Here is a 15,307-nt window from a genome sequence, read left to right on the forward strand (position 1 = left end):
AGGGAGCAGCATGTAAAGGCAACAGGTAAAGCCACAGAACACGTGGTGACATATAGATTAACAGAAATAGGCTAAGCTTAAGGGTAAGAGCTAGTCAGTGGTAGGCCTGAGCTAATGGCCAAGCAGTTTAATTAATATAAGCTTCTGAGTGATTATTTTATAAGCAGTTGCAGGGTCCCTGGTGCTGGGCAAGACTGGAGAAAACCTCAGCTACAGGGAGGTGATGTATGCTCATATCTGCTGTGAAAAACTGTCCCCTGAGCACAACAGCCCTTATCCTCTTATCAGAGAGTCTAACAATGTCTGCAAATGACTCTTAGGAGGAGACCCTTTAAGAGAACATCCTCTTATAGAAGAAGGGATTGGGGAAGGTTCTTAGACCCTCCCTCATGATTCCAGCCATGCTCTCTGTACCCTCAGACAGTCTCTGTGTAATTCTGCCCCTATTGTACCAGGTCCTTAGAGGTGCTAGATTATATACAGGTTGGACAGTTAAGCAGAGGAGGTATTACATCTATGCAGTGATGGGGAAGTAAGTCTTCACCCATGACTGGGAAGGCATTTTGGTGACACAACTGCTTCCTAAGTAACCCTGTTAGTGACCCTCACCTATGCTCCTGTCAATGAGTGAAATACACTCACTGGTTAGTTAAGGTGGGCTCGGTAGAATCATTTCTCTTTTCTTTTGTTCATGCTCTATCTTGGATGAGTAGATGCTTGCTCATGTCTCTCACAGAAAATTTAACACAACATTCCATGTGTCCTCCATATTTGTATTCCTTTAGTTTTCAAGCTAATCATTTCCCTAGCCATCTCCTGCAGAGACATCTTTTTTTGATGGTTCTTCTCTCTTCATCTATCCTTCTCTGAGGCACACAGATTTATCTTGAGCCAAAGACATTGTATTAATTAGGCTTCCGTTGGTGTGATAAAGACCATGACCCAAAATAATTTGAAGAGGAAAAGGTTTTATGGCTTACATATCCTGAGTCACAGTTCATTGAGGACAGTGAAGGCAGGAACTCACTGTAGGAACCCTGAAGCAGGAACTGAAGCAGAGGCCACAGACAGTGCTGCCTCCTGGCTTGCTTCCCATGGCTTGCTCAGCCTGCTTTCTTATACAACCCAGGACCACCAGCCCAGGGATGACTCCACCCACAGTGGGCGGGGTCCTCCTACATCCATCATTAATCAAGAAAAAGTTCTACAAACTTGTCTACAGGCAATTTAATGGAGGCATTTTCTAAGTCTTCCCAGAAAATTCTAGTTTGTGTCAAGTATACACACACACACACACACACACACACACACCAAAACAAACAAAGAAACAAGCAAAATCAACAAGAACCCAATCAGGTTGGACACTGATCCAATTTTGATTTCCAAAACAATGTTTTATTTTTACACGTTGAAGCAACAAGGATCCTTTTTAGTGTGTTTGTACAAAATACCATACAATTGTGTAGTCTCAAAGATAAGAAGCCTTGTTTCTCTACAGAATCTTCTATGGCATTACTTTGGCTTGGCTCCAGGCTCTCCAACCTGCTGAGCCTCCTGATCAGAGCTCAACATGCTCTCTGTGTGTTGTCCTCTCTGCTGCCTCCTTGGCCCTGAGTTCAGTCCAAAAAACTACTTCCTTGTCTTTCAGCTTCTGGGCTGCCTGGGTTGAGGCACCAATCTTCATGTACCCTTCCTTCTGGTCGTACTCTGGCCAATGGGGCAGCCCTCCCCCATTAGGGTTCCTGTGAACAGAATTAAACAAAAAAGAAATTCATCAAAGCAACTGCACTGTCCTCATGATGCCCAGAGATTTGTGAGGATGCTTTGGCTTATCTCCGCCAAGGAGCCTCCTTCCACATCTGTGCAGTTCTCCACCTCCTGGGACAGCCTGTGCAGGTTTAGCAAGTTCCTACTATTATTTAGATCTTAGCTCTCCTCTGAACCCTCATGTGTTGAAGACTAATGCTCAACTAACGGTTCTATTAAGGCTAATGGAGGAATCAGGAGGTGGTACCTACTTGGAAGAAGCAGGTCCCCGAAAACCTGCTTTGCACCATGTTAGGACTCCACTTCTTTATCTCACTGCTGACTGACTGCCAAGAAGTGAGGAGCTGGATCCCACCTAATGCCCCTTCTCCACCACATCCCTCTTAGTCACAGGCTCGAAGTGAAAATGTCAAGAGAAACCCAGAGCCCCAGTAAAACCTTCATCCTTTAAGTTGATGACCCTCAGGTATTTTTGTCTCAGCAACTGAAAGGTGACAACACAAAATTATTACTAAAATGTGTTACTAAGAAGTGGAGCTTTCTGTGATTAACCCGATGATGTGGCTCTGAAGAACATTTTACTGGTTTGTGAAGGAGTGTGGAAATGTTTAGAGAGTGTGCTGTAGGGAACACAGACTGCAGTGAGTGAGGCATATGGGGGATTCTAGTAGGTTCTAATAGGAAAAACAGAAGAGAAGTTCATGATGACTCAGAAGAGAAGGAAGCTTCTGTGAGGACCTGGATTAGAGGCCATTTATGCTCCATTCTGGCAATGAATTTACCTATATTTGTCTGTTCTGATATTTTATGGAGTATTGAGTTTAAAGATGATAAAGTATTTTAGTAGAGGAGATTCAAAGGTAACATAGCATCCAGGTAGTGTAGAGGGTTTTTTTTGTTTGTTTGTTTCATTTTGTTTTTAATCATATTTACAATGAGATGCAGAAGCAAAAATCACAGCATGGAGATTAGAAAAACTCAATTTTTCCAAAAAATAAAAACTCACAACCCCACCCCCCATCATCACCACCACAACAAAGGAGTGTGATTAACCTTGTGTACAAGGAATGTGATTGCTAGAGATGACTTCATTAAGAGAAACCGAGTTTCCCACACCAGATCAAAGTGAAAGCCACCTTGAGGCTCACATCTTAGGAGTTTGCAAGAACACAAAGTTCACAGGCTTGAGAGAACCTAAAAGTCTCCTGTTTCCCCCTAGTCCTGACCTTCAGCCCTCTTTGTCCTCGCCTTTCTCTTTGTCATTTATACTTGCAGCTGTTTCTGGGCTTCCAGACCACAGCCATCATACCCTGTACATAGGCTGTAAAGTCATAAACTTGTTCCAAAGACCCTGCTTTGAGAAAGTAATGCTAGAGATCCCTGGCCATGGTGCGGCCTGGAGAAAAACTCCTCTGGTATTTGTTTATGTTCAGACACTCAGAGTCTATTATGGCTGATGGCTCCGAGAGGCTGGTGACATTTGAAGCCATAGATAAATCTTGGTGTTACCCACATGAGTGTGATTTTGCAGGCATGCAGAATGCAAGGGTGATGGGGTCATTGGGGCTTCTACATAGATTGCAAATGAAAGAGCTGGAGGCCAGCAAGTGTGTGGAAGGTGTGAAGTCCCTGCTGGTAACATGAAATGCATGATGCTTAAAGCTGTCAGAGTGAAGCTTGTGGGAGGCCAGCTGGGCGACTGGCTCCCACATTTTACTCCAGGGTACTCTTGAGGAGTGAGGGATAAGAGATATAGATAGAAGAATAGAGGGGAGAGAAACAGAAACACAGGATAGCCTCGGGAGGGCCTGATCTTCATCTACCACCCCCCTCTGTCTCTTCTAAAGGGCTATTTTAAGAATGCCAAGGGGTGGAGCAAAAGACCTACCCCCAGCACAGCCAAAGGTGCAGACCCTTTCCAATCACCTGGTAACCACACATGTGGTCAAGCAATCCTCAAATACAGCTCTGCTGGGTAAAACAAGCTCAGATCTCACTAGGAAACCTTTGTGGGCCTCCACAGAAGCTGATGTTGCTATGGAGAGTCTATGAGTGCCAGAACCTGGACCTTCTACCTAGAATCTATTTAAGCCATGAGCACAACCAGCCCAAGAGAGGCCCTCCAGCTGAAGGCAGCAAGGCCTTAGGGGAAGTGATTCCTAGGCCTTTCAGAACCCACACCAACTAGCAGATTTGAATGCTTGACAGTGGAGCCTTACGGATTAAGCCATATTAGGTTTGATTGTCAGCTGAAAGTACTACTGGGACAAGGTGGGAACTCTAAAATGTAGGATTAGTTGGGGGATTAGTTGATCCTGATGAGTATTGGGACCCTAGTCTTTTCCTCCCTCTCTACTGCCTGACTGCCAGGGAAATGGAGAGATGAAGGGATTTAGCCACCACATTATCCCACCATGTTGATACTGACAAACAACCAGAGCAAGTAGGACCAAGAATCAAACCCCCTGAATCCATGAGCCAAAATGCACACTCCCTTGCTTTATGCTGAACTATCTTAGAAGCCCCCTCACAGCTACACATCTGAATACTCTAGCTGTCGTTGTTAGTGTGCTATGGTCATACAGACAGGAAACTGACCACTCAATCATTAGAAAACACTCCTTCCCAATAGGTATGATCACATCACACCCCAGATGCATCCTATGTTTGCCACCAGCCTCACCCATTTCGAGCAAAGTTGGCCCAGAATTTCATCACCATCTTGCTGAGATTGATCTCCTCTTCTGAAGCGCCATCTGTGGGGGAGAATGAATAAGCTGCAGCTACTCACCTGAGGGGCTTTTCAGTTTAGCAGCTGCACAGCAGGAGTGATGCTCATCATTATCATCCTGGGAGCGTGTTAGAAATTCAGAGTCTTGACCCTTATTAAGTTAAAATCTACCTTTTAAGAATATACTGGCTAATAATCTACACTTCAAGTTAAGAATAGCTTTTCATATATTGGCTTCCTTTGTCAGCCATGCTCATATGCCTAATCCAAACACCACAACTGTGAGTTTCCTCAGTCTTAGTAGGATTCCTGGCTCTTGGGCTTTTTCTTAATCTCTCTCTCTCTCTCTCTCTCTCTCTCTCTCTCTCTCTCTCTCTCTCCCCAAAGTTCCTAAGACGTCACCAAACAGGGAAAGCCTCAGAGACATTGATGTCATGATAGACACGTATGTAGCTGTAAGTTTTCTCAGGTCCCGCCCGGCCCCAGCCACTTATAAAATAATCATTCAGAGGTTTAATATAAATTACCAATTGTATGGCCTATGGCAGGCTTCTTGCTAGTTAGCTCTTATAACTTAATCCATTTTTATTAGTCTGTAAGTTGTCATGTGGCTGTGGCATTACCGGTCTGCTGGCATCTTGCTGCTCCTTCGGGTGGTGGCTGGCGTCTCTCTAGACTCTGACTTTTCTTTTCTATCTCTCTGTTTAGATTTCCCCTCTCCCTCTAAGCTGCCTTGCCACAGGCCAAAGCAGCTTATTTACTAACCAATGGGAACAACATATATTCACAGCATACAGAAAGACATCCCCCAGCACACGTGTTAGATGGCTAGCTGCAGGCAACTGCTAAGAAGCAATGTATTGAAGACTTCTGTGAAAGCTTCCCTTAAATATCACATTATAAAATATAGGCAAATATATGACCTAGATATATAGATAGACAGATGTGTAAACATGACAGATCTTGTTCAGGGTTAAAAATTAACTTGCCCCTCGCTTTTATCCCAGCATGCTCTTATGGGAGGAAAATCAATTGGTGGCATCTTGCCCCAAAGTGGAGGCCATGGCTGAGCTGCCATTTCTCTTACTGGTTTTACAGGTTTCTGAGAGTGACTGTGGCTGGGGACACATGAACACAGCCTCCTTCACATGTGTGAAAGCTCAGGACTGACTCCCAATGTAGTTCAACCCTGTTACAGAGCGGCAGGAAAGCAAACCAAGGAGAAAAGGAGAAACTTGCACAAGGCGATCAAGCCAGGGCCCAAATCCAGGCCTTTGAGTACCAAGGCCACAGGCAGCAAAGATACATTACCTTTTAAGAACGGAGATCCAAATACTGAGAAGATTTCATCGCCGTGATCTCCTATCACTGCCTTGGGTCTCATGTTTGATACAAAGCTTGGGCGATACTCAAATTCATACATGTAGGTGCGAGCCCCGGCATCTGTGGAGACATGTAGAGTCATGTAGAGTTCACATTATCCACTATATACCTGTGTGGTACCAAGGCTTCAAGTTGCACTGAGCTCTCTGTTTACCTGTACAAGGAAGAAACATGGTTTCAGGGAAGGACTTGATCAGGGCTGTACAAGTAGCCAATTTGGAATTAAGACTGTAAAAACCACAAATACATGTAGAAATGGAACAAGGATCTCTTTGTTTCAAGGGATCACAAAGCCTAGAGTTGGTGCTTCATACCCTGCTTCCTCCTTGCTCAGGGAGTGTTAAGCTCTTAAGATGGCTCCAGAGAGAGATGAGTCAAGAGAGAGAAGACTTGTCTCCTGACCCCTCCTCTCCTCTGCTTTCTCTCTTGCCACCAGGATGTCCTGTCCATGTGCCAAGATGCCGGTTCTCCTGCTGCTAGAACATTGTAGCTGCCAATCTATTACTTCTCATGGACCATCCCCTTCCATGGCCCCAGCCTTGGAAACTCAGCACTGTGCAGCACTCACAAGGGGGAGGGAGAGATAGTCCCTATAGCAGAGTAACGCAGAGGCAAAAGTGCCAGGCCCCGTAGCTGTAAAGTGGGGAGATTTCACAGCCTTGCCCCTATGTGTATAGTAAGGAATTCAAAAAAATAAAGACATGAAAAAATGCTTAACTGTAAGAAAGTTTCTTTTGTATTATAGCATAATACTTTGTATATACACATATTTGTGATAATTATATGTGCATTTTATACACTACTATCATTGCCTTACATTCTGAGTTACTGATTCACAAGTTAAAACATTATTTATATTATTGTGTGTATGTGTATGATTGTGTGTATGTGGTGTACACGTGCCACCTTGTGCATGGTGGACAGTGAATGATTTCCTGGAGTCAGTGCTCCCCATTTGCCCTAATGGGAGTTCTAGGATTCAAACTCAGGTTGTGGGCATTGTACAACAAATGTTTTGCCTGCCGAGTCCCCACAAAGGATTTACATGATTTATGCCATTCCACCATAGGATGAAGAGTAATCTGTCCAATTTCTTCTGTCCAGTTCATCTCTGCAACCACAGAGGCAGCCCTGTGACCCTACCACCTAAGAAGCAGGTGCTTCAGGATCAAGTAGGAGCTTCTCTGTCAACTCAATCATTTTAGCCGGAACTCAGACCTCAGCTTTGCAGAACTTTGGTAAATGGAAGAACCTATTCACACAGAATTTTATAAAAATTCTTCTGAATAATTGCAAACAATATTTGAATGGTTCAAGCTGGAACTTTGAGAAAAGCAAAGACAACAGGGTGCTGTCTCCAGGCTAGACATTTGAATAAGACGACTTGCAGAGGGAAGAAAACAGAAGGAGGACAGAGCGTTTATTTTCAGAGATTGCAGCTAAAAATGTTCCCTTCTGGAATAGGTTCCCAGCATTAGGTCAGGAAGCGCAGCAGTCTTCAGTTGATTTTAGCCAAGACACAAAACAATCATAGCATTAACAGTGAAAGAAAGGAAACCCCAGGAGCATCAGAGATGAGAGCTTCACAATCAAGGAGGTGCCAAACCTACATCCAATGTCTTAGAGGAAATCCAGGGTCTGGGAGAACAGGTGATACAGGCAGTGTGCTGGAGAAAAGCGACCCCAGCATGTGTGCGTGTGTGTGTGTGTGTGTGTGTGTGTGTGTGTGTGTGTGTGTGTATGTGTGTGCATGTGTTTATGTGTGTGTGAGCTTGTTTGTGTGTGCTTGTGTGTGTGTGTGCTTGTATGATTTGTACATGTGTGTGTGTGTGTGTGTGTGTGTGTGTGTGTAAAAATGTGTTTTGAGGAGCAGAGATGTGGAGGTCTTACCCAGAATCAAAGTTACACCATTGCTAGCTTAATATAGGCTGGTGGAAGTAGAAGAGGTTCCATGTAAGCCTGATGGTAGAGAGGAACATAAATACAGAAAAGATTAAGATATGCTCTGACATAACAGCAGAAAACCACAAAGGAGGCACCAAGAGAGGAGGAAAACATTCACAAAACAACCAGAGCACAACTCCAAAATAGCATCCCTCTCAAATGTTAACTGCTGAAACACAAGAGGCAGACGGAATGCATTTTTAAACAGCCCAAGCATATGCTCCCACAAACCCCACTACCTTTAAAGAAGTAATAGATTAGAAACAAATGATTGGAAATAGATATTATATACAAATAAAAAGTAGAGAGAAATGGTAGCTGCAGTCCTAGCAAACCAAAAGTTGAGCTCAAACAGTATGAGAATCGGGACCTGGTAGCTCACACCTGTCATCCCAGTACTTAGTAGGCTGAGGCAGGAGGATTGCTGTAAATTTGAGGCCAGTTTTTTTTCTACATAGTAAGCTCTAAAATAGTCTGGGCTACAGAGTGAGAACTTACCTGGGGAAAAACAAGCATGAAAAGAGATATATTTATAACATTGATGACAGAGCTAAGTCATTCACAGCACACAACCATGGTAAACGTAGATACAACATCAGAGCTCCTACCTGTGCAAAAGAAATAACAGAGGGAGAGGCAGCACGCAGAAGACTGTAGTCAGTGGGGGACACTGCCCAGTGCGGCCTGGCCTTGAAACATTAGGTACAACAAGAGCTCTCCAGTCTGTGCCGACTTCAGTGATGTGGGCTGAGCTGAGAAGGGAGCAGCCTAGATGGCGAGGAGGAGCCAATGGCAGCCGTGGGAGAGCAATGGCAGACAGGGGACAGCATCAGCGGCAGAGGGCGGAGCAGCAGCAGTGGACACAGCTCCAGGGCCTGAGAACAGTCGGGTGGGAAGACTGTTTTCAGGATTAGCAACAGTGAGGGCTGAGATGACATGAAAGGGAGCAGGGACAGAGAAGAGCATTCCAGGTCACTGTCAAGTCTTTAGTGACAAGGGTCAGAACCTGTAACACTAGCCAGTCTCCAGGGCTAAGGAATCCCGACCTCCTAAGTTTATAGTCATCTGCAAGAACTGTAATCTGACTGTCCAGAGGAGTCAGGGTTGGGGGCAAGCGAGGAATTGGAGGGAGGGAGGAAGAAGGGGGAAATGATGCAAATACGGTACTTATACATGCAATTTCAAAATCTAATAAAATTTAAAACACTAAAATTGAGTGAAAGCAAATGCAAGACCAGATCATAAAGGAAAGATGCATGCAACTTTGGTCTAGACTCCAAGACTGTAAGCAGGACAAGTGAAAACAAATGGGATGTTAGCAAACTGAAGAGTTTTTCACACCAAGGAGAACCATGAGCAATGCACAGAGACAATCCGTGGGCTGGGAAAATGTTTGTAATCTGTACATGTGACAGTGTCTATTTAAATATATGCAGAAGGGCGGACAAGATGGCTCAGCACGTAAAGCTGTTTGCAGTCAAGCCCAATGGTCTGTATTCAGTCCCTAGAAGCCATATGGTGAGAGGGGAGCACCCACTCCCACAAGTTGTCCTCTGACCTCCACACACACGCCATGGCATGTGCACACCGACACAAACACACGTAGAAAAAAAATATAAAAATGTTAACAATGTGTATAAGGAGCTCGAACAACTCTATAGTGATAGATAAATAAATAATCAACAAGACAAATTGAGAAAGGGGCAAGAGGTCCCCGTAGACATTTCTCAAAAGAAGACTCACAGGCTTAGGCTGAAGAAGGCACGGGGAACACATGGCCCTGTCACATAGACCGGCTCAGGGGTGAGTCAGTGGAGCAGCCTAGGCTCCGTGAGGTGGAGGTAGCCTGGACCGGGGTTGAGTTACAAGGGAGCACAGAGCTGCAGACCTCAGTGCTCTATCAGCACGCTAAGGATGCACAGCTTGGTTACACTGACCTACAAAGCCTACCAGGTTTCTGTGCTACCTGAGAAAGCTGATATAAGGAATACTCCTAGTAGTGGGAAGAGTCCCCCCACCCTCCCACTGAGGGAGAAAGTTGGACCAGTCTTCAGGTTATGTGTGCATGAGCGTGTGTGTGTGTGTGTGTGTGTGTGTGTGTGTGTGTGTGTGTGTGTATGCATGTGTATGTATGCACAGAGTGTATGTTCTCTTGTTTTAGATATAATTCCATTACCTGAGTTTTTGTTGTTGGTTTGCTTTGTTTTATTTTATTTTTTATAACATTTCAGAAGGTGTAGTTTCTCTTCATAATTAATTGTTCTTTCAAGTAATTACTTGTCATTTTTTACCTTCATTGTTAAGCACTATGTTGGACCTTCTGTCTCACCAGAATAGTTCTTCATGACTGTCTCTCAGCTTTCTATACCTGCCAAAACCTTCTACCGTTCACATCCATATCCAGGATAGTCTCCCCCTCCTATATTTCTCTCTTGTATACCCCCTTCTGACTCATGTTTCATTCCCTTTCCCCATGCAGCATTCCTTCTTTATTTCACTAGTTAATAATAGTATCCTTTACATAATTTGTAAGCCACATCTTTCTCCAACCAGTCCCAGCCCATGGCTGCTGAATCCAAATGGGAACACAAGTGCTAGGTATCAGGGTCTTCAATAGCTAGGCTGATGTGACCCTGGAAATGACAACTCAGTGTACCAAGTTAGAGTGCAGTGGGAAGCCTCATTAATAGACCAGATCATGAGGAGAACAGAGTATTAAGGCTTGAAGGATCATGCTAGAGGAATCAGAGCACTCAGTTAGGATCAATGATCAATTTTCAAAAACCCAGTGAACAGACCTGGGGCATGGATAGATGGAGACCCTGAGAGTTTTGGGTCTTCAAGAGAAGATAAGATCTGTGAATTATGAGCATAAAAGGAGAAAATTTTCATGCACAAAGCACAGAAAATATTTTCAATAAAAACATACAAGAAAATATTCCAAATCTAGAGAAAGAGACACCTGTTCATGTACAAGAGTCCTAGGGAACACCAAATAGAGGGTATTAGAAAAGTAACTCTCCATGTCATATTATAGTTAAAACACTGAAAAAAAAAACAACGAAGAAAGGGTATTGGAAGATGCAAGAGAGCAGGGCCAGGTCACATATAAAGGCAGGCCAGGTGGTCATATAGCTGATTAATTAACAGAATCCTTTCAATCCAAAATGGCTTGGAAAGATGCTTGTCCAGTTTTGAAAGACCACAGCTGCAAATTCAACAAACATCTGTTAAAGGGGAACTAAACCTTTCCACTATAACAGCAGGCTAAAGGAATCAATGAACACTGAACTACTTCTGCAAAGGATACTCCTTAAGGCTGAAGAGGAGGATAAACACATTGAAGAGGTGACTGGAACAAAGTAATAGTATCACAGTCAGCAAATATGGAACAAAACACCACCACAGATCCAGCAGTGAGAGGCATTAATACATACCTTTGAATAATAACATTAGTGCTTCTTATTATCCAAACAAAAAGACATGCACTAGCAGATGGTATAAAAAAATAAGACCCATCTACTTGCTGCCTCCAGGAAAATACACCACCTATCAAGATAGACACCACCTCAGAGTGAAAGAGTGGGGAGAAAAATGTTTTAAGTGACTGGGACCAGGAAAACAAAAGATGTAGCTGTTCTGATAGTAGAAAAAATAGACTTCAAACCGAAGTGAGTCAGAAGAGATGAAGAAGAACACTTCATACTGATCAGGGGACAGTCTATGAGGAGGACATTTCAGTTCTAAACATTTGTGCCCAAAACAAGCACACCCAATTCCTAAAACAAATTCTATTAAATATAAGCTACACGGTAATCTCAACCCAGCAGGCAACTTGAATACTCCACTCTCACCCATGGACAGGACATCTGGACAAAGGAATATAAGACAGAGACACAGAGTCAAATGAAATCAGAAATAGACCAATGAGACACCCAGAGGCATTCTACCCAAACACTTCAGAAAAAAAAAAAACATTTTTGACAGTTCGTGAAATTTTTATTAAATAGTTTACAGATTTGGATGCAAATCAACTATCCACAAATATAAGAAAGTTGAAACAACTCATTGTATTTTTCTAAAAATAGAATAAAATCTAGGAGTCAACAGTAAGAAAAACTATAGAGAATGCACAAACTCATAGAGATTAAGCAGCACTCTACTTAGTGATGAATGGATTGTTAGAGAACTCCGGGAAGAATTAAAAAATTCCTAGAACTGAATAGAATGGGACCACAATATACCAACACCTATTGGATAAAATGAAGACAAGTCCTAAGAGAAAAGTTCTCTAAGTGCCTACATTAAAAAGTCAGAGAGGGGCTGACATGGCAGCTCAGCAGGGAGAGGTGCTTGCTGCACGCACCTGGTACTGAGTTCAGTCTCCAGAACCCAGGCAAAGGTGGAAGGAGAGCACCAACTGTGTCCTGTGACCTATGTCAGCACATCATGGCACCTGGGTACCACGGCACCTGGGTACCTTACACCCACTACTAAGTCTTGCCTCTTTACGTGGCCTTGTTGGTCCTTAGCAGTTATTCTGATCTTGTCAACCTTCAAAGATCTCCCAATGACCCCTCTACCAAGAGCAGCGTTCTAGTCCCCCTTACCATAACATCAGCAGGACAGCATCTGCAGCAGAAGCTATTGGTGCCTTTTAATGGTTAATCTCATCTGTCCAACTTGGTTAGACTAAGATATGCCTAGAAGATTTGTAATGGACATCTCTGGGCACATCTGTGAGGTCATTTACAGAAACAGTTATATCATGAAGGCTCTGATCTAATGAATGATTTAATCAATTGACAAATCGAAAATTCTAACACACCCCTGGGAGGTAGTAGAATTATGGAAGGTAGAGCCTGTTTTTTGGAAGTAGGATGCAGGTGACAAGGACCTGTTGGCTATTATATATCCTGGACCATTTCGGTTTCCGCTCTACATGGTTTTATTGCTTCCTTGTCCCTATGGTGTAATATGCTCCCTCATACTCTCCTGATTTCACAGACCAAAACCTCTGAGACTCTAGGCGAAAACAGACCTTTGTTTCTCAGGTGGTGTATGTCAGGCTCTCTGTTACAGCACTGAGCGAAGTCACTCTGACAGTTACTTCATTATAGCCCATGTCTCAAGACAGGCTGGCTTGACAGCCACATGCAGCACCGTTAGCTCTTGCCCTTTGCCCCCTCCTGGTTTTTAGACACAGCTCGGTTCATGCTTGCATTAGATAAAGGTACCACAAAACCAACAACCTTTTAGAGAAGCATCCAATCAATGAGATGTGGCTCCTGAGGGGTTAACGCACAGCTCCTTGCTTTTCAGAAAAGGAAGCCCCAAGATGCTCCCTATTCCCTAGAGCTTTCCAGTTGTGGCTAAGATGGACACATGCCAGGAAGCTCTCCAGATTGGGGTCTGTCTTGTCTCTGCATCACTCTCTTTCCTCTGAATGGTGATTTCTGGACTTATTTCCTAAATTAAACTGAATGTAGACCCTTTCCTCATAGATCTTTAATAGCAGAAAAAGCAAAAGAGCATTACAAGCTATATGGAATCAACTTTTGAGGCCTAATATCAACAGATTTCATATCTATCCATACCAAGAGGTGGGCAGGCCAGGGACCTAGCAGGTAAACTTGTGACCATCTCCCACCCAACACCTGAAACTCACCTCTGTGGCCACGAGACACCATCACCGATGGGACGCCAAAGATCACATCTGCAATCAAGTCCAGGAACAGGTCTTTCTTTTTGGCAGGGTCATCTGTCCCTCCCAAATACTTCTCAGTGGCCACTGGAATCATGTTCTCAGAGATTTTCTGCAATGGATCAGAAGGTGACCACCCGACTAGGTGAGCCATGGGGCTTCTGCAGTCAGTTAAGGAGGCTTCACTGATTCTCAACCACTGCAGTGCATGAGCACTCCTGCTGTTGCCCATGGCAGACTGGAAGAAACGCTCTAGATTCACTTTCTCTTTTAAAAAAAATTTGATTATCTTTCAATTGATTTGAATTAATTACTATTTGGGCTCAGGTATCCCAGCCAAGTATTATTACCATCCCATTTGCTTTGATGGAAGAGAGCCACATGCATAAAGACACCTCATAAATTAAAAGCTGTTCTCCATGGACGTTCTCTTCAGCTGTCCCTACAGAAGAAAGTGGCTTCTTTATCTCACCCCTAGTCCTCTGAAAAAAGTAAATTTTTGGTTTTTTTCCCTGTTCTCTGAGGAAAAGACACCATTTACATCCTCATAATGAAGTTCGGGACTAACATTTCTTGAAAACATGGAATGAATAAAAGATATGGGTCATATGATCTGTGAGTTAGTGATTTTCCTTTAAATTTACAGAGCAATCATATTTATTAACCTATAAATAACAGCAGTCTGTGTGTCATAAAAAAAAACCTCAAAAAATGTTTTCATGTTTTTAGTTTTTCAAGATGAGGTTTCTCTTTGTAATAGCCCTGGCTGTCCTGAAACTTGCTTTGTAGACCAGGCTGGTCTTGAAGTCAGAGATCTGCCTGCCTCTGCCTCTTGAGTGCTGGGAATAAAGGCACCATATCTGGCCTTAAAAACCAAAAAATTGTAACTAATCTGTTGTCCACCTATCTGATTGGCATCTGAATAACTCCATATGGAAGTCTTGTGCCTCCAGTCCGTAGATGCACTGGTCTTCCCCTCTCCCCACCATGGCCTCCGTGGTCTTGGTTTTACTAGCTTTAAAAATAAGCCTTTTTCTCTAAAACTTATCCTGAACTCAATGAGATTTTGATGGGGGAATCACAAGTATGGGTCCAACACACTGAGATAGTAAAGTGGGGAAAAAAAGAAAGAAAAAATGGGAGCTTAAACTCAGATTTCCACCATCGAATTGGTCTGTGATTAGAGAAAGCCACCAACCTTCTTTCTTTCTCAACCAATTCCCATGATTCCCTAGAGTCTTACAAGCATTGGGTAGGACTTCCACAAGAGAGAATTGGCTGTCTTCTGGTCCAGTTTGCCTTCGGAGAGTGGATAGCCCATAAGCTGTTAAACAGACAATTAAGCGTTGTAAGTCATGGAAAAGTAACAAAAGCAAAAAAGGGTCAACTAAAAAAAAAACAAAGTGGAATAAGGTAGAGTTTTGGGGGCCTTGACAGGCATGGGAGTTTAAGTTATTGAGAAATGAAAACAATAGACATATATGAATGAATACAAGTAACACAGAGAGGAAACTTAAAGGTATCAATCACGTCAGGGCCACAGTGTTCCTTTAGGCAGGGAGGGAACATTCAGGCCATGATAATATAGAAGCCAAGGGCTCAGGGACGGAGGACATAGGCCACATACTGCCAGACTCATGGGACAGGGGCAACAAAACCAAGCATTATGTCTGTATGTCTGTCTCCCTGTGATGCTCCCCGAAGTCCTTGTGTGTGAGAGCTGAAGAACTCTGGAATATGCTCACCCTGTCCAAGTTTGCACTCAGAGCTCTGGTCTG

General features: G+C 43.5%; 1 protein-coding gene across 1 annotated transcript in view; it reads right to left on the minus strand.

Annotated features, from left to right (window-relative positions):
- Positions 1 to 1,373: 1,373 nt before the first annotated feature.
- The window catches only part of LOC131912049 (carboxylesterase 1D), a 32,832-nt gene continuing 18,898 nt past the window's right edge, over positions 1,374 to 15,307 (minus strand). Inside the window, exons 10-14 of the mRNA XM_059264554.1 lie at positions 14,773 to 14,853; positions 13,494 to 13,641; positions 5,810 to 5,941; positions 4,451 to 4,523; positions 1,374 to 1,742 (exon numbers count right to left, since the gene is read on the minus strand). Of these exons, the coding sequence (XP_059120537.1) occupies positions 1,559 to 1,742; positions 4,451 to 4,523; positions 5,810 to 5,941; positions 13,494 to 13,641; positions 14,773 to 14,853 (618 nt within the window). The 3' untranslated portion in view covers positions 1,374 to 1,558. The remainder of the gene's footprint in view (positions 1,743 to 4,450; positions 4,524 to 5,809; positions 5,942 to 13,493; positions 13,642 to 14,772; positions 14,854 to 15,307) is intronic.

Source organism: Peromyscus eremicus, chromosome 5 (assembly GCF_949786415.1).
Source record: "Peromyscus eremicus chromosome 5, PerEre_H2_v1, whole genome shotgun sequence".
NCBI lineage: Eukaryota > Metazoa > Chordata > Mammalia > Rodentia > Cricetidae > Peromyscus > Peromyscus eremicus.